The sequence below is a fragment of the Eurosta solidaginis genome, chromosome 5 (genome assembly GCF_040869045.1).
Source record: "Eurosta solidaginis isolate ZX-2024a chromosome 5, ASM4086904v1, whole genome shotgun sequence".
Classification (NCBI taxonomy): domain Eukaryota; kingdom Metazoa; phylum Arthropoda; class Insecta; order Diptera; family Tephritidae; genus Eurosta; species Eurosta solidaginis.
In genome coordinates, this window is record NC_090323.1 from 64753767 (window position 1) to 64778256 (window position 24490).

At 38.4% G+C, this 24490-nt stretch overlaps 1 protein-coding gene across 4 annotated transcripts in view; it reads right to left on the reverse strand.

Annotated features, from left to right (window-relative positions):
- SCCRO4 (DCN1-like protein SCCRO4) overlaps positions 1–24490 on the reverse strand; it is a 139155-nt gene that overhangs the window by 10191 nt on the left and 104474 nt on the right. For 3 of the 4 annotated variants that reach the window (XM_067791606.1, XM_067791608.1, XM_067791609.1), the window contains 2 exons: positions 17998–18089; positions 17672–17925 (listed from right to left, as the gene is read on the reverse strand). In XM_067791606.1, coding sequence (XP_067647707.1) covers positions 17672–17925; positions 17998–18089 — 346 coding nt within the window. Of the gene's footprint in view, positions 1–17671; positions 17926–17997; positions 18090–18144; positions 18200–24490 lie in introns of those variants that run through there. The other variant, XM_067791610.1, reaches the window with a different exon arrangement.

The window sequence follows — 24490 nt, forward strand, 5'->3', positions numbered from 1 at the left end:
TTTAACCTGTTACAGTATCCAGATTGAAGTTGAGAGTGACTCGCGTTCCCTGGGGACATACGAAGACAGTCCGTGGCGGTTCTGAGCAGTATTTTGGCAGGCCTGTAGCTTCTTCCAGTGAGTAGTTTTTAGACTTGACGACCATATAGGGGACGCGTAGCATGCAATCGGCTGGCCAGTTGCTTTGTATGTGGTAATGAGCGTTTCTTTGTGTTTTCCCCAAGTTCTGCCAGCAAGGGATTTGAGGATTTTATTACGGATCTGGATTTTCGGTACAATTGCGGGTGTATGCTCACCAAAATGTAGATCCGATCAAACGTCGCACCCAAGATTTTGGGGTGTAGGACAGTCGGTAGCGTAGTGCCATCGACGTGGATGTTCAAAATGGTCGACATTTGGGACGTCCATGTTGCAAATAAGGTCGCGAATTTATTCGGTGATAATGCCAGGTTTCGCGAGGGGAAAAAACTGGAGAGATCAGTGAGGTAGCCGTTTATTCTGTTGCAAAGCTCATCGATCATCCCCCCAGCGGGTTTGGGGATCAGAATATACCCGCGGTAGGTATGCCTGTCGTAAGAGGCGACTAAGATACCAGATTGAAGGGGCTGTGTAGCGCAACCCTTCAGGTTGCCAGCGCAATATATAGCTTCTCCAAACCCAATTGTCAACCTCACCTATCCGCGGCGAATCCTGTTTCACTAACAGACGAGGCTCTGGCGAGGGAGGGAATGGCATGAAGGTTTAATGTGGCCACATAAATCGTTCCCGAGATGGTCGGGCTAGCACCTGTAGTGTCAAATTGGGTCACTGCATTTAAATCTGGCAGCTCCCCCTCTAATAAATAAAAAGATGCAATGCTCATATTAACACTTGGCATCACTTAAAATGTTAGAGTGGAATGACGCGGAGATTCAACCCCATTGGTTGAGTCTCCCGTTACTCGAATTTATCACGCCATCGCATCACACAATTTTCCCGTTATGCGCAAAAATGCATACCGAGATGGTGTCCTATACAGAACGAAAAATAAAAGTCGAAGACTCTAAGTGTGTAAATCAAAACTTAAGTGAAAAAACTAAAACTAGAAATAAAGACTAACTAATTTTAAAATTAAATAAGTTTTTATTAATTTGGAAAGGAAACAACAAAAGAAAACGCAGTGAGTGTGTGCGTACAGGCGTGGGTGGGTCTGCAAGCCCAAAATTAAGTGACATTTAAATGCCACGCTACATGGCGACCGTGACATTTCCATAGAACAACTGCATCATAAAGAATTGTGTAAAGTGGTGAAGAGTCTACACAAACCGATAAATCAAAAAAATTTAAATTTTTAAGAGCGTGTAATTTCTGTACAAAAGGGCTTCACATTTTTGTATTATAAAATGTTTAGCAACAGCAACTTCGTCGGCACGGAGTTAGCACAGTGCGCTACCCACGCGTGTGAGAAAAAAATTTTTGTTAAACTTAAAGAACCATTTAAAAAGAAACTTGGGAAATTTATTTAAGTCCCACTTGTAAAAAACTATATACATATATTAAAGAAACTAAGAAATTAATAAACTTTTAATAAAACAAAATTATACAAAAGAAAATAGTTAGTGGCCAGTGCCTGTGTGTAGATAGCGTGTGTGGGTGTGCTCGCAGAACATATTTTCAACGTTTCCTAATTTGGAAACAACAAAATGTACAACAAACTACAAATTTAACATTGCTTTAATTAAGTACAGGGGCGGTTGTAACAAAATGCCACTGGTGCAGTAAACGCATATTTTATTAAATTACATACAAAAATACGAAAAATTAAAAATTTACAAAAAAAAAAAAACACAAAAATTTAAAATTATCTACAAAAAATGATACACAAAACATTTAAAACTTCGACATAAACTACAAGAATTTTAAAACATTAAAATAAAATTTAAAATCTACCAAAAATGTTGAAATTTAAATAAACAAAAACCACAAAAATTCAAAAATCCTACAAAAAAAATATTTCAAAACTATAAAAATCAACACTATTAACAAAACCAATGAAGTTTTGAAACCAGCTGTACTTCAGCTACCAAGCCACTTGCATAACGGCATCACTACATTAATAACGGCACAAACGCCAAGAATTTTATATATACATTTATAACGGCGAATGAAGTAACGCCACAAATACCAAAACATCGACAGAGGCATTACATTCCCAGAAAGTCAGCAGCAGCGGGAAAATACCGTAAGCACCGAAATTTCCAGCAGCGCAGCAACATCGAACGCAGCACCAGTCCGCAGGAAAGGGTTGACAGCAGTAATGTATGTATGTCCATTTCATTTAACTGTACTTATTTCATTAAATTATATTTTACTTATCATAATTTTCTATCACATACTTTTCTAACAACTAAATTGGTTAAGATGTGCATTTTGAATTTTTCCCATGAATAATTTTATATAAAATCCCAACAAGCAAAGTAAACGTAATTTAACGTAATGTAAGTTTCAAACCACTTTCACAGAAAATTTTTTTTGTAAAAATAAAGCTTTTTTCTAAATAACTGTTCAAATGCTTTTCCAATCGATAAATTTTTATTTCAATCAATTCATTCAAACATTTATACCTTTTTATCAATTTACTTTCACAATTTATATTAATAAACATTTACCCTAAAAATTAAAAATATATTATTAAAAGTAATAAAGTATAAATTTAATATCGAATTTATTATTAACAAAAAAATTTTTTGAGAGTTTTTGTGCATTTGATAGCCTATGAAAAAAATAAAAAAAATTTTATTAATAAATTAAAACTACATAAAGGCAGTTCAGAGATTTTGTGCATTGGTATTGAATGGCGTATCAAATATAATATAGCAATATAAATTTTTCGCGTTTTGGTGTAAAAGTACTACACGAGTTTGTAAATACAATGACCATTTGCACAAAATCCTGAGCTCCCCTATTCTTCTTGAATATGATATGCCATAAAATGAAATTTTTGCCTTTATATAACACATGAATTTAATATGAAAAAAAAAAAATAAAATGTTTTCATTAACTACAACTTTAAACAAAGCGTTTCGCTTGCTGTAGAAATTATATATATACGGGTTCTCGTGAAACAGTTTGGAAATTTTATTAATAGCGGTGCGTCCGCAATATAATAGAAATTTTTTTTGATAGAAAGCAGTGCGTCCGCGATACAAAATACGTTTTTCATACTTTCAATATAAAGCGATGTGGTCGTAAAAATCGCCGTATATTCGGAAAAATTTTGTGAAAACAAGTGCGGTTTTTTTATATTTTTTTCCAATAGTCCGGAAAAAATATACCAGCCTGTTTCGGTTTTCCACAAAATGAATAAAACCGGAACACGCTTACCTATTTCCTTTTGCAAAGCTTCTGGGGGGCGAGAAACCACAGACCAAGTGTCCTTTTTAGGACAGCTCCATTGGTTAGCTAGCGGGGCTAACCTAGTGGGGGACAGTCGGTAAGTCCGACTAAGTTCGGCACGAAAGGGGGGTAGGCATTTCTCTAGCCTATAATTTAGAGAAAATACGCAGACCGGATGTTCCTTTGTTTTCAAAAAAACAAAAAAAAAAAACAATTATGTATATTGTTAATAAACCATGAGCGCTTGGGAATGTCAAACAAAGTAATTGACAATAAACAAAAATCCAGCATTATCAGTGATTTGCACCAGATGGCGCAACACTGAATAAATATAGTTGGGTAAAAAGGAATAGAAGTAGAAAATTTTCCAGTCAAACAAACCACCGCTGTATAGCTAAATGGTTAGCACAGCATGCCTAAAGCGTACTGATGATGAAGGCTTAGCACCCTTCGAAATGGATCTATCTGCGCAGCTATGGCAGTTTCTCTGAAAAATTTTCTACTTATTATTCCAAAAACAAAATATAATTTTTCAAATTTAGAACAATTAAAAAATAACAATAATTATCATTAGAAAAAAAATTATTGTTCTGGCCTTGAGCTCGATTCGAACCTTGAACGATTTATCAATAGGCCGATAAAAACAAAAACAATTGTTAATAAACCATGAGCGCTTGGGAATGTCAAACAAGGTAATTGACAATAAACAAAAATCCAGCATTATCAGTGATTTGCACCAGATGGCGCAACACTGAATAAATATAGTTGGGTAAAAAGGAATAGAAGTAGCAAATTTGCCAGTCAAACAAACCACCGCTGTATAGCTAAATGGTTAGCGCAGCATGCCTAAAGCGTACTGATGATGAAGGCTTAGCACCCTTCGAAATGGATCTATCTGCGCAGCTATGGCAGGTTGTCTGAAAAATTTTCTACTTACTATTCCAAAAACAAAATACAATTTTTCAAATTTAGAAAAATTAAAAAATAACAATAATTATCATTAGAAAAAAAATTATTATTCTGGCCTTGAGCTCGATTCGAACCTTGAATTATGTATATAATTTTCTTAACCAGACTTACCATTTTATAAAATTTATACCAAACGCGACAAATTTTGGCCGGATTTTTAAATAATACTCGGATTTACAAAATATTTACCTGATTTAAAAAATTTTTCTTTTAAAATAATTTTCAATAAAATTACCGTATTTCGAACACATGTCCGATTCTGAGGGCAATTCCAGCGATAAATCAAGCTCTAAATGAAGGTGTTCACTAGCTCGTCAAGAAGATTTTTTAGGATTTAATGACTCAGATATCGCAGAAAATAATAATATATATATAACAATATTTCAATCATGGCAACCTCAGAACAGAAAAAGGTGTTCATTACCAGTTGCGCCTCAATTATTAGGGACAACTACAGCGGCGATCCACTGGCATTAGAATCTTTTATCGACAAAATAAAATTAATTGAAGTCTTCTCAGATGAAAATTTAAATAGCACTTTTATTGCATTTTTGAAATCCAAACTTGAGGGAAAAGCACGCGAAGCATTACCAACCGTAATAAATTCAGTCGATGACATAAATACTGCCTTGAGAAATAGAATAAATCCCGACAACTCGACAGTTGTTTCTGGTAAAATTGCGTCTTTACATGTCATCAATAATAACTACTCAGGCTTTGCTAAGCGCGTTGAAGAACTATCCGACGCATTAGAACTTCTTTGATTATTGAAGGTATGACACAAGCCAAGGCACATGAAATGGCCGTAGAGCAAACACTGAATGTGTGCAGGTTGAACACTCGTTCAGAATTGGTCAAATCCATCCTGGCTTCAACTACCTTCAGTGATTCAAAAGACGTAGTTGCAAAAATGATAGTCGAACGTAATAATGAGTTAAAAGAAAGACAAGTACTAGCATTCCGTATTCGTGGTAATTGGCAAAATAGTTTTCGAGGAAATTATAGGAGAAATAATTTCAATAATAGGTACAACAATCCAAATGCAAGATTCAACAATAACAATAGAAATAACTACAACAATAATAATTACGGGTACAATAATTCTAATAGAGGTAGTAATGACAGATATAGCACTAATAGAAACAATCAGCCTAGTAGTAGTAACAATAATGCTAATAAAAATAATAGACGTTCAAATTAGCGAAGTAATGCCAATGTACGCGCTTTAAACGTGAACGGCCCTCAGGAGCGAACACTGGGGGATCGGGATCACGATTTAGACAATTAAACGAATCTTCTTCAAAAATATTAAAATCCATCTACTGCTTGAACCTTAATTATTCGGATTTTATTGAACTTCAATGTAGCGATTCCTACAAACCATGTACTTTTCTAGTAGATTCTCAAGCAGATATTTCTTTAATCAAAATTTCAAGTTTATCTCAAAATTGTAACGAAATAACCAACATAACAGGCGTAACACCTGAAACAATTTCAACTTTAGGAACCTTAAAAACCAACTTAATTGCATATAAATTTTTAATACCGCATACCTTACATGTAGTTAACGACGATTTCAATATACCTTCAGACGGAATACTCGGCAAAGACTTTTTAAAATTAAATAAATGCATTATTAATTATGCAAGCGATAGCATAACTATTAATACCGGATTAAAAACACTAAATATTCCAATTATGCACGGCACAAGTACCGATTCTTTAGTTATTCCTCCGAGATGTGAAGTTTATCGTTTATTTAAATTACCAAAATGCGATAATCCTGTTTTTATAGACTCACAAGAAATCTGTAGTGGTGTTTTTACGGCAAAGTGCATTGTTGACACAAATAATCCAGTTCTAAAAATTTTAAATTTTACTGACGAAGTAAAACATGTCAACAATTGCAAAATCGTAACGGAAGATATCACCAACTACAATGTCTACAAAATCAATGAAACTTCAAAAGATCAAAAACGCTTAGAGGAATTAACGAAAATTTAAAAAATCAAATTTTAAAAACAATTACTAGATTTATGCTTAAAATATGCCGATGTATTCGCTTTAAAAACTGATCGTATGACTTTAAATAAATTTTACGAACAAAAGCTACGTCTAACTGATAAAAATCCAGTCTATATAAAAAATTATCGTTTACCATATACACAACGTGAAGAAATTAATAAACAAGTCGAAAATTTAATGCGAAATGATTTAATAGAACCCAGCTTTTCTAATTATAACAGTCCTTTAATTTTGGTGCCGAAAAAAGATCCTTCAGGCCAAAAGTCTTATCGTATGTGCGTTGATATCAGAGCAGTCAACAAAAAGCTTATCGCAGACAAATTTCCGTTGGCACGCGTATACGACATACTCGACAATCTTGGCAGAGCCAAATATTTTTCGACTTTAGATCTTTTTTCTGGTTTTCACCAAATACCACTTGATGTCAATTCTAGAGACGTTACATCTTTCAGTACAGATCGAGGAGCTTTTCGTTGGAGTTTTACCTTTCGATTTAAATATAGCACCAAACTCTTTTTCACGTATGATATCATTAGCATTTTCAGGCATTTCGCCAAATCAAGCATTTATGTACATTGACGATGTTATCGTCATCGGTTGTAGCGAGACACATCACCTCAAAAATGTAGAAAAAGTTTTCGATACTTGTAGAAAATTCAATTTAAAGTTAAATCCCAACAAATGCAGGGTAAAAATTCGGGTACCCGGTGTATTTGGGTATGCGGCCTGACAACATGGCGCAATGAAACCCGTCGGGGGGTTGCCGCCGCGGAGACCAGAACATCTAAGAAAGTGGCACCGTCCAAGGCAGGAGCTGCATTGGGCGGATGTCGCAAACATATATATTCTGTTATGCAAACGGTGCAAAAGGAGGTAGGGACAAGAGTCTGTTTCCCTGACCTACACGATTGCTGACGGAAAAGAGGGGGAAGGAAACGGGGGCAGGCGCTGATGCTCTGCATTGCTACCGACTCTGCTACGGGGATTGTAGGTGTGAGTGGGAGCAGTCGTATGAGTTGGTGGCGCCGGGGGGCGCGAGCAGCAGCGGGTACTTGTTGTGGCTTGCTGAGCAGCGGGGCTGCTGGAAGGTAGTGGGGGCACTAAGGCGTGGACTACGGGACGCCCTTGGGCGTGAACAGCAAGGAGCCACAAAAGATTTATAAAAGTTACGTGGACGTCTAGTTTTGGGATCTAGCCCAGAACAACCTGTCCGATGCAACCATCCCTTACACGAGACACACTGACAAGAGTATGACCGTCCTAAAAATATTCTTTTTCGGCAGACGCAGCAAAACCATTTCTCAGGACCGGGGTCAGGATTGGGTTCGATACCTTCCCGGATCAAGAGAATATGGAGCAGTCCCGCTGCAAGGAGCTGCTGGGAGGGACGTAACAAATTAAATGGGGTTACACTGAAATGACAGTCCTTGGTCGGGAAAAATCCCTAGTCCGCTCCGGTACATAGAACCGACTGCCTTGGGAAGCGATGACCACGTGCTTGAATACAGCGACCTTTTCTTATTTCAAAAACTTTTATTAATTTCAAAAAAGCTAACTGGGTAGGCTACTCAACCTTCATAAATCAATCTTCTGCTGCTTTCCCCATTGTGACTGATTTCCAACAAGGCGAGCGTGCGTTCCGTAAGATCATCGCTTCAGCTTCGGCACGCTTTATTTCGGCTGCTAGAATACCAGAAATCATACCCCATGTCCCGGCTGACGCTGCAAACCTAGCTAGAGATCGTGACCTAGCGAGATGTGGGAAGAGCATCTAAAGAGCTGCACAATGAAAAATCTCCATCGCCTTTAGCGATAAAACTCTGTCCGACTCGAACAAATTCGCGATCGTTTCCATATCATATACATATCACTCCTTTCTCCAGTAGCAAAGACATTGGAAACCGTCCTGCTCCCTCATTTCACAGCGAATCTTCGCCTAGCCACCAATCAACTTTCTGCCGCAAAATGTCTAGCACTACTACCGCTCTAAACGCCTAAATAAATTACGGACTAAATCAGGAATAGCCCCATAACAAGACGGTGCCTGTGGCACTCGACCTGTGAAAAGCTTTTGACACAGTCAACTACCGCACGCTACTCCAAGACATAGAAGGCTCGCCCTTTCCCCTTGTCAGTTTAACACCCGAGGCTTTGGCGACCCCAATTTCCTCATGGATCTAGGGGTGGGAAGGCGGTATGGCCTAGAAGGTTTCATGTGCTCATACCAAATCGTTCCCGAGATGGTCGGGCTAATACCTTAATGGTGTTTGTTACCGGAACCTATCAGATCTGCATGCGGCAAAGGACCATCAACATCAATAACACTTCCCAAGGCTACAACAACAATAACAACATTACCTACATAGCGAGGTTAAAGAACTCAACGTTAAAGACCACAACGAAATGCTGAACAGGCAGTTTTTGCTTAATTGTCACAAACCATTACACCCTAGCAAACTGCCGGCTCGAACACAGTTAAGAGAACATCTCCGTAAGCACTATGATAAGATCCGACACCTGCGCTTCCTAAGGCCGTCGGTTCTATGTACCGGAGCGACTCGGGATTTTTCTCGACCAAGGACTGCCATTTCAGTGTAACCCCATTTAATTTGTTGCGTCCCTCCCACAAATTGTCACCCTCCCAGCAGCTCCTTGCAGCGGGACTGCTCCATATTCTCTTGCTCCGGGAAGGTATCGAACCCAATCCGGGTTCGTCTCCTGACACCGGTCCTGAGAAATGGTTTTGCTGCATCTGTCGGAAAATAATCTTTTTAGGACGGTCATACTCTTGTCAGTGTGTCTCGTGTAAGGGATGGTTGCATCGGACAGGTTGTGTTCACGTCATAGGACGTCCCGTAGTCTGCGCTTTAGCCTTCCGCACCCAGGCGTAGTCATCCGTCACTTACATCCAGAGTGATAACGTCTCCCCCTATGCACTTCAGAATTCTGCAGTTAAGCTGTAATGGATTAACTGGGAAGATCACGGAGATAGTCGACTTCATGAAGCGGCAGAACATCCGCATTGCTGCGATTCAAGAGACTAAACTCACAGCAAGATCTGCATTGCAGACCTGTTCTAGGTATAATGTCCACAGAAAAGATCGCGAGAGCGGAAATGGAGGCGGCCTCGCGTTTATCATACACCACACTGTGCAATATCATATATTTGATCCCGACATCGACCGCAGGGACAGTGCCTTAGAACGTTAAGGATTATCTGTCCGGTCGGGCGATGCAAATCTAGAAATCATCAACGTCTACATCCCTCCTGTCACCTGCTGCCCCAGTGGATACCGCCCTGATATCAGCGGCGTACTCACTGGAAACAATCGCATTATCTTAGGCGATTTCAATGCCCATCACGATCTATGGCATTCAAACTTGCGGGTGGACAGTAGGGGTGAGATGTTAGCGGATCAAATAGAAGAAACGACGTTCTGCACTATAAACGGAGACGCCCCCACACGTATGGTAGGAAGCTGTCAAAGTTCTCGGGATATTTCAATCGTGATCGCAGAACTCGTAAACTGCGTCAACTGGCAGCCGATGGTAACATTGGCATCCGACCACCTGCCTATACTTATTTCGCTCGAGCGTCCCGCCGACTTCATCGTCGCAGAAAAACGAACTTTCATAAACTTTAAAAAAGGAAAGTGGGACGAATACAAATCCTTTACAGACAACCGCTTTGCTGCCCTCTCTATCCCAACTGATGCCCGCCAAGAGGAGCGTGCTTTCCGCGAAGTCATTGAATCCACCTCGGCTCGTTTCATTCCCGCTGGTAGAATTCCCGAAATTCGGCCCCACTTCCCGGCAGAGGCCGCAAGTTTAGCGAGAGAACGTGACCTTATATGACAGCTCGATCCCGGCGACCCTCAAATAAGGGATATAAACCAACGCATCAGATTGCTTGTGGATGAACACAAGCGGGCAAAATGTGAGGAGCACCTAAGCGGTTGTAACCTCTCTGCCGGTGTAGGTAAACTTTGGTCACTGTAAAGTCCCTATCGAATCCATATAGGCACAATGACAAAGTTTCCATCGCTTTTGGCAACAAAGTGCTGTCGGATGCGAAAAAATGCGCGAGCGCTTTCTGCCGACAATGCATTATGTACGGTCGACAAAAATAGACGGAGGGCCAACAGACACGCACGTAAACATAATTTCAGCGCGTCACCAATTATCATCACCGCCAAAGGGGTTGATGATGCCATCGGTCATGCTAAACCATCCAAAGCAGTGGACCCAGACGGCATAGTCATGCCGATGCTTAATAGCCTAGGGAAAGAGGGTTTCAAACATTTAGCACATGTCTTCAATCTGTCTCTCTCCACCTTTGTCATACCCGAAAATTGGCCAAGGTGGTCCCGCTACTAAAGCCTGGGAAACCAGCTAACATAGGAGAGTCATATCGCCCGATATCTCTCCTATCGCTAGTAGCCAAGACGCTTGAAGCCATTTTGGTCCCCCACTTCAAAGCAAATTTGCAGCTAGCCTGTCATCAGCATGGCTTTAGAAAACTCCATAGCACCAACACCGCGCTAAACGCCATTAGCACCCAGATAAATTGTGGTTTAAATCAGAAGCTCCACCATAGAACAGTACTTGTAGCGTAGGCCTATCAAAAGCTTTGGATACGGTCAACCATGGCACGTTACTGCAAGACTTGGAAGGGTCTACCCTTCCCCCATGTCTTAAAAGGTGGACCGCAAATTATCTGGGTGGTTGGCAGGCATCGGTGCAATTCAGAAACGAAATATCAAAGCCAAGAAGGATTAAACAAGGCGTGCCTCAGGGTGGTGTCCTATCCCCACTTTTGTTAAATTTTTACATATCAAAACTACCTTCGCCACCAGAAGGAGTTACTATCGTTTCTTACGCCGATGACTGCACAATAATGGCCACAGGCCCGGGCCCAAAGATCGATGAGCTTTGCAACGGAATAAACGACTACCTCCCTGATCTCTCCAGTTTTTTCGCCTCGCGAAACCTAGCATTATCACCGACTAAAACATCCGCGACCCTATTTACAACTTGGACGTCCCAAATGCCGACCATTTGGACCTCCACGTCGTTGACACTACGCTAGCGACTGTCCTACACCCCAAAATCTTGGGTGTGACGTTTGATCAGGATCTACATTTTGGTGAGCACGCAGCCGCAATTGTTCCGAAAATCCAGAGCCGTAATAAAATCCTCAAATCCCTTGCTGGCATTACTTGGGGAAAAGACAAAGAAACGCTCATTACCACATACAAAGCAATTGACTAGCCGTTTGCGTGCTACGCGTCCCCTATATGGTCGCCAAGCCTAAAAACTACCCACTGGAAGAAGCTACAGGCCTACCAAAATACTGCGCTCAGAACCGCCACGGGCTGTCTTCTTATGGCCCCAGAACACCATCTACATAATGAGGCGAGAATACTCCCCATCAGGGAGAGAAATGAGATGCTAACCAAACAATTCCTGTTGAATACCCAGAAACCTGGGCATTCCAACAGACATCTGATTGATAAGCCAGCACCACCTAGGGACTTAAGGAGTAATCTCCGTAAGCATTTTGAGGAAATACGGCACCTGAGAACTCAGCCGTATGAAGCAAAAAAACACAAGCAGGTCCTTGGTGAACTCCACATACAGGCGTCGGACCTTTATGCAGGGAATTGCCCGGTGAATCCAGTACTCGGGGAACAGTACCCAAAACTTGAGGAAGAGGAACGCATACTCCCCAGGGAAACGCGAGTCACTCTGGCTCAACTTCGTTCTGGATACTGTAACAGGTTAAACTCTTACATATCCAGAATCAACCTCGACATACAAAATGTATGCCCCGCTTGCAATGTGTCCCCACATGACACCAACCATCTCTTTAATTGTAATGTGAAACCAACGCCTCTAACACCCCTTTCATTATGGTCCACCCCTGTCGAAACAGCAAGTTTCCTTGGACTCCCGTTAGAGGATATTGATGACAATTTGTGATCGGTCGCAGCTATTAGGTGGGGCGAAACATTGCTACAACAACAACAATCCGACATCTGCCAACACAGCCGTTTGGCGAACATGAGCAGGCCCTAAGCTAAATCCACAAAGAATCGGTAAACGCTTTTGCCAGGATGCGCCCTCTGACTTAAAATGTTTACTGGGTAAATTGGTTATATATGGTAAAAATGGGTAAATACCCTAATATTTACCCAAAAGAAGGGTAAAAACAAGTAAGGAAGGCTAAGTTCGGGTGTAACCGAACATAACATACTCAGTTGAGAGCTATGGAGACAAAATAAGGAAAATCAATCTGGGGTAACCCTGGAATGTGGTTGTATAACATGTGTATCAAATGAAAGGTATTAAAGAGTATTTTAAGAGAGAGTAGGCCATAGTTTTATGGATGAACGCCATTTAGGGATATCGCCATAAAGGTAGACCAGGGCTGACTCTAGAATTTGTTTGTACGATATGGGTATCAAATGAAAGGTGTTACTGAGCATTTTAAGAGGGAGTGGGCCTTAGGTCTATCGGTGGACGCCTTTTCGAGATGTCCCCATTAAGGTGGACCAGGGGTGATTCTATAATGTGTTTGTACGATATGGGTATCAAATGAAAGCTGTTAATGAGTATTTTGAAAAGGAGTGATCCTTAGTTCCATAGGTGGACGCCGTTTCGAGATATCGCCATAAAGGTGGACCAGGGGTGTCTGTACGATATGTGCATCAAACGAAAGGTGTTACTGAGCATTTTTAGAGGGAGTGGGCATTAGGTCTATAGGTGGACGCCCTTTCGAGATATCGCCATTAGGGTGGGCCAGGGGTGACTCTAGAATGTTTGTACGATATGGGTATCAAACGAAAGGTGTTACTGAGCATTTTAAGAGGGAGTGGGCATTAGGTCTATAGGTGGACGCCTTTTCGAGATATCGCCATTAGGGTGGGCCAGGGGTGACTCTAGAATGTGTTTGTACGATATGGGTATCAAATGAAAGGTGGTAATGAGTATTTTAAAAGGGAGTAATCCTTAGTTCTATAGGTGGACGCCTTTTCGAGATATCGCCATAAAGCTGGACCAAGGGTGACTCTAGAATGTTTGTACGGTATGGGTATCAAACGAAAGGTGTTACTGAGCATTTTAAGAGGGAGTGGGCATTAGGTCTATAGGTGGACGCCTTTTCGAGATATCGCCATTAGGGTGGGCCAGGGTGACTCTAGAATGTGTTTGTACGATATGGGTATCAAATGAAAGGTGGTAATGAGTATTTTAAAAGGGAGTAATCCTTAGTTCTATAGGTGGACGCCTTTTCGAGATATCGCCATTAGGGTGGGCCAGGTGTGACTCTAGAATGTTTGTACGATATGGGTATCAAACGAAAGGTGTTACTGAGCATTTTAAGAGGGAGTGGGCATTAGGTCTATAGGTGGACGCCTTTTCGAGATATCGCCATTAGGGTCGGACAGGGGTGACTCTAGAATGTTTGTACGATATGGGTATCAAACGAAAGGTGTTACTGAGCATTTTAAGAGGGAGTGGACATTAGGTATATAGGTGGACGCCTTTTCGAGATATCGCCATTAGGGTGGGCCAGGGGTGACTCTAGAATGTTTGTACGATATGGGTATCAAACGAAAGGTGTTACTGAGCATTTTAAGAGGGAGTGGACATTAGGTCTATAGGTGGACGCCTTTTCGAGATATCGCCATTAGGGTGGGCCAGGGTGACTCTAGAATGTGTTTGTACGATATGGGTATCAAATGAAAGGTGGTAATGAGTATTTTAAAAGGGAGTAATCCTTAGTTCTATAGGTGGACGCCTTTTCGAAATATCGCCATTAGGGTGGGCCAGGTGTGACTCTAATATGTTTGTACGATATGGGTATCAAACGAAAGCTGTTACTGAGCATTTTAAGAGGGAGTGGGCATTAGGTCTATAGGTGGACGCCTTTTCGAGATATCGCCATTAGGGTGGGCCAGGGGTGACTCTAGAATGTTTGTACGATATGGGTATCAAACGAAAGGTGTTACTGAGCATTTTAAGAGGGAGTGGACACTAGGTCTATAGGTGGACGCCTTTTCGAGATATCGCCATTAGGGTGGGCCAGGGGTGACTCTAGAATGTTTGTACGATATGGGTATCAAACGAAAGGTGTTACTGAGCATTTTAAGAGGGAGGGGGCATTAGGTCTATAGGTGGACGCCTTTTCGAAATATCGCCATTAGGGTGGGACAGGGTTGACTCTGGTATGTTTTTGTACGATATGGATATCAAATTAACGGTATTAATGAGGGTTTTAAAAGCGAGTGTCCCTTAGATGTATATGTGAAGGCGTTCTCGCGATATCGACCAAAATGTGGACCAGGTGATCCAGAAAATCATCTGTCGGGTACTGCTAATTTATTTATATATGCAATACCACTAACAGTTTCCAAGGGCTGTTGATTTCGCCCTGTAGAACTTTTTCATTTTCTTCTACTTAATATGGTAGGTGTCACACCCATTTTACAAAGGTTTTTCCAAAGTTATATTTTGCGTCAATAAACCAATCCAGTTACCATGTTTCATCCCTTTTTTCGTGTTTGGTATAGAATTATGGCATTTTTTTCATTTTTCGTAATTTTCGATATCGATAAAGTGGGCGTGGTTATGGTCAGATTTCGCCCATTTTTTATACCAAGAAAAAGTGAGCTCAGGTAAGTACGTGGGCTAAGTTTAGTAAAGATATATCGGATTTTGCTCAAGTTATTGTGTTAATGGCCGAGCGGAAGGACAGACGGTGGACTGTGTATAAAAACTGGGCGTGGCTTCCACCGATTTCGCCCATTTTCACAGAGAACAGTTACCGTCATAGAATCTATGCTCCTACCAAATTTGAGAAGGATTGGTAAATTTTTGTTCGACTTATGGCAATAAAAGTATTCTAGACAAACTAAATGAAAATGGGCGGAGCCACGCCCATTTTGAAATTTTCTTTTATTTTTGTATTTTGTTGCATCATATCATTACTGGAGTTGAATTTTGACTTAATTTACTTATATACATTAAAGATATTAAATTTTTTGTTAAAATTTGAATTTTAAAAAATTTTTTTTTAAAAAGTGGGCGTGTTCTTCATCCAATTTGGCTAATTTTTATTTAGCACATATAGAGTAATAGTAGTAACGTTCCTGCCAAATTTCATCATGATATCTTCAACGACTGCCAAATTACAGCTTGCAAAACTTTTAAATTACCTTCTTGTAAAAGTGGGCGGTGCCACGCCCATTGTCCAAAATCTTACTAATTTTCTATTCTGCGTCATAAGTTCAACCCATCTACCAAGTTTCGTCGCTTTATCTGTCTTTTGTAATGAGTTATCGCACTTTTTCGGTTTTTCGAAATTTTCGATATCGAAAAAGTGGGCGTGGTTATAGTCCGATATCGTTCATTTTAAATAGCGATCTGAGATGAGTGCTCAGGAACCTACATACCAAATTTCATCAAGATACCTCAAAATTTACTCAAGTTATCGTGTTAACGGACGGACGGACGGACGGACGGACGGACGGACGGACGGACGGACGGACGGACGGACGGACATGGCTCAATCAAATTTTTTTTCGATCCTGATTATTTTGATATATGGAAGTCTATATCTATCTCGATTCCTTTATATATGTACAACCAACCGTTATCCAATCAAACTTAATATACTCTGTGAGCTCTGCTCAACTGAGTATAATAATCGTTTGGAAAATATGGGAAACAAACACACAAATTCAATCCAAAATGTACCCAATTTGTCCTATATTGGTGGGTAGTTATCCATTACGCTATCGGTTGAATTAGTTATCCAGCGTTTTGCAAAAATATTTAGCCAATAATGCATGCCGTTGCAAAAATTGAAGTTTACCCAGTAAACATTTTAAGTCAAAAAAGAGTCGGAAAAATATCTAAATTGGTGCGTTTACAGTCGGTATGTGCTCATTTGGGAGGCCGAAACCAATGTATTTCCTTCTTGCAATGGTCGTCCTATATGAGCCTATTAACGTATATCATTTGAGCCTAAATAAGAGTCCGACATAAGTCTTAAAAGGCGTTTAAGCAGCTCATATTATACTCTACTGGAACTCTCCAGCGTCATTTTTAACTCTAATAAACTCTGATTATCTGGCCTATTTATTAGGCATCGTCAGCGCTTATTGGGGTCATATATAGTTCGACACACCTGGACACAGCGTGGCAGCTTTACGGTTACATTACAAATGTCGAGAAGCGTCCATGAGCGGAAAAACGTCGATGCTTATACAAAAAAAGAATAGCAAGTGTAACAATAATGTACAAATGTAATTCATTTTGTATTAAAATGAAAAATTGTCGTAACAAAGTTTCAAAATTTGTTCCAAACTTGGTAAATGATAATTTTTGCATGCTAGGTTAGGAGCAAAAATTATACTTTCTTTTACCCTCCTACGCGTTTCGACGCTTTTCTGATTCCTACATTGCCCACTTATTTTGGACTCGTTTCGGATTCTTAAATTATGAGCGCCGTATGTTTGAGGGGTAGCTTTGTTTGCGTAAATATGTGTACCCTATAAACATTCTCTTACAGTTCTGGAGTTCAACATGGGTCCGAAAAATATCAGCTTCAAAAATGATATCACCTTAGAGCCTCTTATGACTCCAATTTGATGAAATTATGAACAAACGAAAAATATTAAAATCAGTAAACTAGGCAGCTCCGGAATAAAAACTCAGAAATTTTTCTGCGACAATTTATTCTAAAAAAATAATTAATTCAACTAATACTTATTTCATTTCTATCTTATCCTCATGGGAGTTTTATCACAACAATTTTCTCCCCTATGTTTTCCGTTTCGGATATATGTCAAAAATTCTTCCTAAAAGCCCTGAAGTAGTGTCATTAAAATACTCAAAATTAGTATATGACGCCTATAAGGCTAATATATGATATCGGAAGGAGGCCTGTATAAGACTTATGTTAAAGGCAAAATTTTAGCATATATCATTCGCTTCAGGCTCCTAAATGAGTTCATAACGAGTGCAAACGATCCAAAGTTTGGACTCCTTTCAGACTAATTGTTTGCTGGGTTGTTTGTTCAAAATCAAAACGAAAATTTTTTAATTTCAAATGACGTATAAATTTAATTGCTGAATTGTAATTCCAAGCAGCCTCGATTCAAATGATTTTTAAATACCCAAAAAAAGATACAAAAAAGGAATATTCCGGGTATTTACCCATACAAATGGTAAATACCCGGTAGAATCCCAACTATAGTTATTATACATACATTCTCAATGAAATATTGAAACGTACCTTGGCAAAATCGTAGGCATATCTATAGATGCTTTTGAAGACATTTGGATCGTTGAGTATACTTTTTAAATATTCTAGTTTAGATTGCATTTTTGCAGCTGAATCACATTCCAATTCGGTGAGGCCCTTTACCCATTCACAACGACTAAAGAATCCCATTTGTGTAGCGCCCATTTTATAGGCTAAAACAAGCATAACAACATTTTCCGGCTCAACACCAATATCATCACAAAATTTTTCCATTCCATCGGGACCTACACAAACAGAAGTACATAATGCATAAATATCATACAAAACTTCTCACACAAAAATCACAGCTCACTTACCCAACGTGTCTGGCTCATCGGGATTTGTATATTTGCAAAACCAATCGACGCAACGTTTTTGGCTAAAACTATCATCAGACTTAATGTGACGTCTGCAAAAAGAATATTAAATACAAATACAAAATACTGTATAAAAACAGTTACTACTTGTTCATTTGATTGAAATATTTTTAATTATAGCGAAACGGGAAAAATATGTTGTATTATAAATAATTTTCTTTTAACGTAATATTTACTATGTAGAAAATGTATGTATGTACATACAGTCAGTGTCAAAAGAAAGACACATGTGTACATCTAATTTAATAATATTGGCTCTACCTAAGGGTGCTTTATTACGTCCCAAGCAGTTAGAACACCATCCGCAGTCACTGCACCTCTACCCATCGATCATCTATTTCGTCCATAACCTTTTTTGTTGTAAGAGTTTTGTTTTTTAATTAAATAAAACAGTATTACATCGAGGCCGCCGTGGTGGAGTGGTGGCGTGCTCCGCCTACCACACCGACGATCCTGGGATCGATTCCCGGGTAAAGTTACATCAAACATTCAGAAACAAGTTTTTGTCAATTAGAAAAAGTCTTTCTAACCGGGGTCGCCCCTCGGCAGTGATTTCGCAAATGCTCCGAGTGTGTTTGCGCAATGAAAAGCCTTTCAGTGAAAAGTCTTCTGCCTTGCAGATGCCTTTGGAGTCGGCGTAAAACATGTAGGTTCCGTCCCACCAATTTGTAGGAAAAACTTAAAACGACGCAAATTGGAAGAGAAGCTTGGCCTAAAATCTCTTCGGAGGTTATCGCGCCTTGCATTTATTTATTCACCCAGAGAACCCTTAAGTAGGGACGGAGGTGGGTAAATTCAATTCTATTACATTACCCATTACATTCCTCAGTAATTGGAAACAGTAATCAATTCCTGTTCTTCACAGCGAAGGAATTGATTACATTTCAATTCCCCGCAAAAAATATCAAAAGTAATGTTTTTTGAGGCTCAATTACAAAAAATTTTTTGTTTGTAATTAAAAAAAAAATACTTTGCGCAATTGTAGATTTTCTTTCCCAATACTTTCGAAAGAAATGGGAAATGTAATCGAAATTTATTTCAATTATATTACAAGGAATTGCGAAAGTAATTGAAAAACTAAAAGATAGTCTGTGTATAGGAACTTACTCCGGCTGATGTGGGCGACTTTTCGGGTTACACTTTTCATTATTTCATCACATTTTTCTTGGGGGTGCTTACGGAAGGGATTTGGAAAAACCAATTAATATCAAATCATTATCCTCTTAAAGTTCCCAGCTAAGTAATGGCATCTCGTTTCCTTCCTCCGCTATCAAAGGGTGGTGGCTATAGGGGAAACCAACATACTTTTTAATTTTCTTTGATACATTCAGCTGACATAACGTAAACACCATTAATGTTCCGGAAACTTTTTTCTCGTATGCTTGATCTTTTGATAACATCCATAGTTGCCACATCTGAACCATATTGTAGTTAATAAATAATATTAGAGCAGACAATGACAAAGAATCGTCCGTATAAAATCTCAGAAGCGAAATGTAATTAAGGCATAACGGCACCAGGTGCAACTATCTTTGTCAATGTCAAAAGCTTCTTTATTATATTTAAAAGTTTGCGTAAAAATTATACATCGTTTCGCCTTCTTGTTTGAAATGTTTAGTGGTTAGATGATCATACCAATGCCCCTCACCTTGGCGATGAGGGAGGAGTAAGTTACCTGACGCATGTTTTCAAGTCTTGAAAACCGGCTGGCGAATGTGAGTCATAACGACCGGTAACACTCCGTTCGCTAGTAGCGAATACATTGGCAACCTTCCTGCTCCGTCAGTTTAATGCGAATCTTCGCTTAGCCACTCATCAGAATGGTTTCCGCAAAATGCATAGCACTACCAGCGCTGTCAAAAGCTTTTGACACAGACCACGGCACTCTACTCCAAACTATAGAAAGTTCACCCTTTCCCATTTGTATAAAAAGATGGACTGCAAATTATCTGAACCTAGCCGACCAAATCCACGGCCACTCTGATTTGCGACGTATAATATTGGATGTTCACGTCGATGGTGTTGCGCTACCGACTGTTAGTCATCCAATCTAAACTACAAAGCCGCAAAAAAATCCTCAAGACGCTTGTCAGCAGCACTTGGGGAAAATATAAAGAAACGTTGCTAGCCACGTACAAAGCAATTGGCCGGCCTCTCAGCAGCAAATCTAAATTACAATGATACAATCTTACCAGGACGGGTCCTTATTAATGGCGAGCAGAAATGAATTGCTAGTCATAGAAGACTTAAATAAGAAATTTTGTTATAGTCCAAGGAGTTACTATCATAAAATTACTTTTGCAATTCCTTTGAGGAATGGGAAATTCTCAATTAATTTTGGCATTCCTTGTAATGTAATTAGAAAATCTCCAATTACATTTGCAATACTTTTCGAAAGTACTGGGGGGCAGAAATTACATTTGAGCAAAGTATTTGTTTTCAATTAAAAACAAGAAATTTTTTGTACTCGAGACTCAAAAAAACGAAATTACTTTTGGTATCTTTTTTTGAGGAATTGAAATGTAATCGATTCCTTTGCTGTGGAGGAAAGGAATTGATTACTTTCCTCAAGTACATGTAATGGGGTATTGATGGTAATTGAATCCCTAAAGTAATCATTACTACCCAGCTCTGAGTAGGGGTAATATTGTTAATTTCCACGTGTGACACTTTCTTTTGACACTGACTGTATGTAAAAAGACCTCCGTAACTAACAGCTGCGAATGAAATAAAAATACAGTTTAATAAACAACAAAAAAAAAATTTAAATACAGTCAACAAGCTATGCTGCAACTGATTATTTTTATTTTGGTTTTTTCGCTATGGGTGTTGTTGTTGTGTTTCCCTATAAATAGATGCACTATTCAGCAATAACAAAACCAAATTACTAATCCCAAACGGCAATCTGACAAAAATGAACAGAATTGTAATTCCTAAAGTTTAATAGCTGTAAAGAATTAGGGATATGAAATTAATAAAAATACATGAAATTCAAGTAAATCGTTTACGTACCCGACGGCTGAGTAGATTATCACCCTATCAGTTCAAAAACGTCCTAGCTGAGAACATTTTCAAAAACGCCTCAACCAATGTAAATATGCATTGAATTCATGCTCAGATAGAGCGTTTTTAAAACAAATTCTCAAATAGGGCAGTCGAAATAGGGTTATATTCCAATCAGCAGTCGATATGCACTGTGTGCTAGAGTTGTTATAAAGTTCATTAGTTCCGTGAATTAATCTTTTAGACTGCAGAATATGTCGTTGGATTCGTAAGCAATCGTGCCTATTTTTTTTTTTTTTTTTTTTTTGTAACGGTTTTATTTAGCTTGACTTGACAGGCTGGCTGGCTGGCTGGCCGGCACGAATTTTGTAAATGAAATTTAAGTAACTTCCCGATAAGCTACAAACTTGAAACTTGGAATATAGTTCAGAACCGATGACAATGCAATAATAAGAAAAAAATCCGATAGGTTATAATTTGGAACACATAATACATACATGAATAGAAAGCGACCTATAAAAAAATCACCGCTAGGTGGCGCAATTACCGAGATATTTAAAAAAAATCGTATTTGTGGTCCGATTTGGAACACATTACACATACATGAATAGAAAGCGGCCTATGATGTCCGATTTGACTCATATTTGGAACAAATATTACATACAGTTCGGTAGAAGTGACATCAAAATATTTTGGAGTTCGAGGAGGGACAATCATACGTGGCGCAGAGTCGATAAAGTCCTTGGAAGGATTATGTGCTGAGGACTTAGATTATAACAAATTGTCAGGAAAGAGTTCTTGTAATAATGAGTCACTAAATGAACTAAATAGAATGAGAAATAATAGGCAATTAAATAAAGACTAAAAACTTGAAAATAAAATAATGGAAACAAAATTTTTTAAGTTAAACGGTTTTATTGAAAACAATACTTACCTGAAGTAATAATAGTACTAAAAGCTAGAAAATAATTAGTTAGGTCCTAGGTACTAGTCATCATCACACTCCTCATCAATCTAGTGCGTTGATCAGACAATTAAATAAAAGCGTTGGCCGCGTGAAATTTCTATTGATAGTCATAAGTAAGACCAACTGAACCTTAATTAGGGCATGCTACGCCTCACATTTTTAGAAATTTCACGCGCCCAACGATTTTATTTAATTGTCTGATCAACGCCCTAGATTTATGAGGAGTGTGATGACTAGTACTTACCTAATTATTTTCTAGCTTTTAGTATTATTATTACTTCATGTAAGTATTGTTTTCAATAAAACCGTTTAACTTGAAAATTTTTTTTGATTTTTTTTTATGTGTAAACATCTTTGCTCTCGGTGTGGCGGTATTCGGAATGTAAGCGTAAGGTGTAAAATGCAGGAGTAAGCGTAGTCTTTTGTAGGGTACTTTTATTGTATTGTTCTTGTTATTTTAACTTTAATACAACTTACTCATATTTCACTTTGAATTATTTTAATATATATAAAGTTGTTTAAATATTTATTTTTCAAATTATTCATTCAAAAATTTGGCAGCGATTTAGTTTAGCACCCCCCGAGTTCGGGGTTAAACTTGGTATCAAATGAAAGAGGGAGTTCTCCCGATCACAAATATATATATTTTAAAGTGCGCAAACTTGTAATTTAAAGTTATTTGTTGTTAAAGTTTGCAAATTTCTATACAACTTGTATATGTGTACACGTGTATACGTATATATATTTTATGACATTACAAATCTGTGCTGCCACATCTAAAAACACCAAGTAGAATAAGTGCGGTCGTAGCATATCCATTTCCACAAATTAACAGTAGTAGTAGGATTCTGGGGTCCTGCCCCCTATTATTATTTTATGGTACAATTGGTTCGTCTTCATTGCAAAAATTCGCTGATTTACACGCTTTAGAGGAAAAGTGTTCTACTCAGAAATACTGTGGTTCGCGAAGCCGGTGTTGGACCGGCTAAGGGTTATTTTTTATAAGCGCGGCCGAAGGCCGCCTATGCGGAAAGGTGTTCTACTCAGAAACACTGTGGTTCGCGAAGCCGGTGTTGGACCGGCTAAGGGTTATTTTTTATAATCCCGGCCGAAGGCCGCCTACTCGGAAATGTGTCCTACTTAGAATTTTTTTCCGGCACCACTGATTGCTTTTGTATAGTAGCGTAATTTTCTTCCATTTAGTTTGTTTCTTGTACTTTTGTGATTCATACTTTTTGTGCTTTTTGTGAGACATAATTCTAATTTGGTATTTTATAATTTCTTTTCAACTTTTCAAAATGAGTAGTAAAAATATATATTTTCCTTTTCCTTTATTAACTGAAAGGTGGTAAGGTAATATTTATATTTGTTTTTTTTTGTTGATGTGGCAGCACAGCTTTGTAATGTTATCAATAAAATATATATATGTATATAAATGTGCATGTTGCCACAAAAACGCGATTAATTTAATAAAAACATTTATAATAAGTAAAAACAATGCAAAAATGAAATGTGAAATATACAAAAATGCAATTTAAGTTTATCGTTGCCAATTTATATAGATATGTATGTTAAGGTTGTTAAGGTTTTGAATGATGTGTAAATTGTAAGTTAAAGTGCTATAGAAATTTAATAAATTTGCAAACTTTAACAACAAATAACTTTTAAACTACAAGTTTGCGCACTTTAAAATATATATATTTGTCATCGGGAGAACTCCCTTTTTCATTTGATACCAAGTTTAACCCCGAACTCGGGGCGTGCTATTCTAAAATTTTCCCAAAAATTTCATTCTGTTGTGAAATTTAAAACATTAAATAACATATTTTTAGGACTAGTGAAAATAAAATTTCTTTTTATAAAAATAAAATAGTGTGTATAATTAAATAGTGGTAAATTTATTAATCACCACATTGGTGATCCTGCCTAAACGCAGATCTTTATTTAATTAGTACGCTGCATTAAGAAAGACAATTATAATAGAATATCAATTTCATATATTCACCCTTATCGCGAGTTTTATTTTCACCCGAAAATATTCACAGATTTTGTTCACCCTATCGCAGACAACTAACAACTAACAATGCACAATCGGAAGCTGAGTGGAAAAAAGTGAAATTCCTGTATTGCTAAGTATGGAAATTCTATTTTTTATGACAACGTATCAGTCGACCAAGTTATCCACTGTGGACAATGCAACAGTTCCAAAATGTTGAGCACCTCACTGAAACAAGATTGGCTAAGGCCCACTTCATGGTCCTTTCCAACGCCTTTTCCCTATGCGAAAAAACGAAGACATGTACTCAACTTTACAATTGGTGGAACTCCAAATTTTTCCTTAAATGGTGCCAAGAAGTTGATAAAAATATCTCTCAAATATTACAATGCCGGCTTGTTTAGCGTGTAAATTTGCATAAAATTGGAAAAAATTAACTTGTTATTCAAAAGTGCTGAAAATAATAA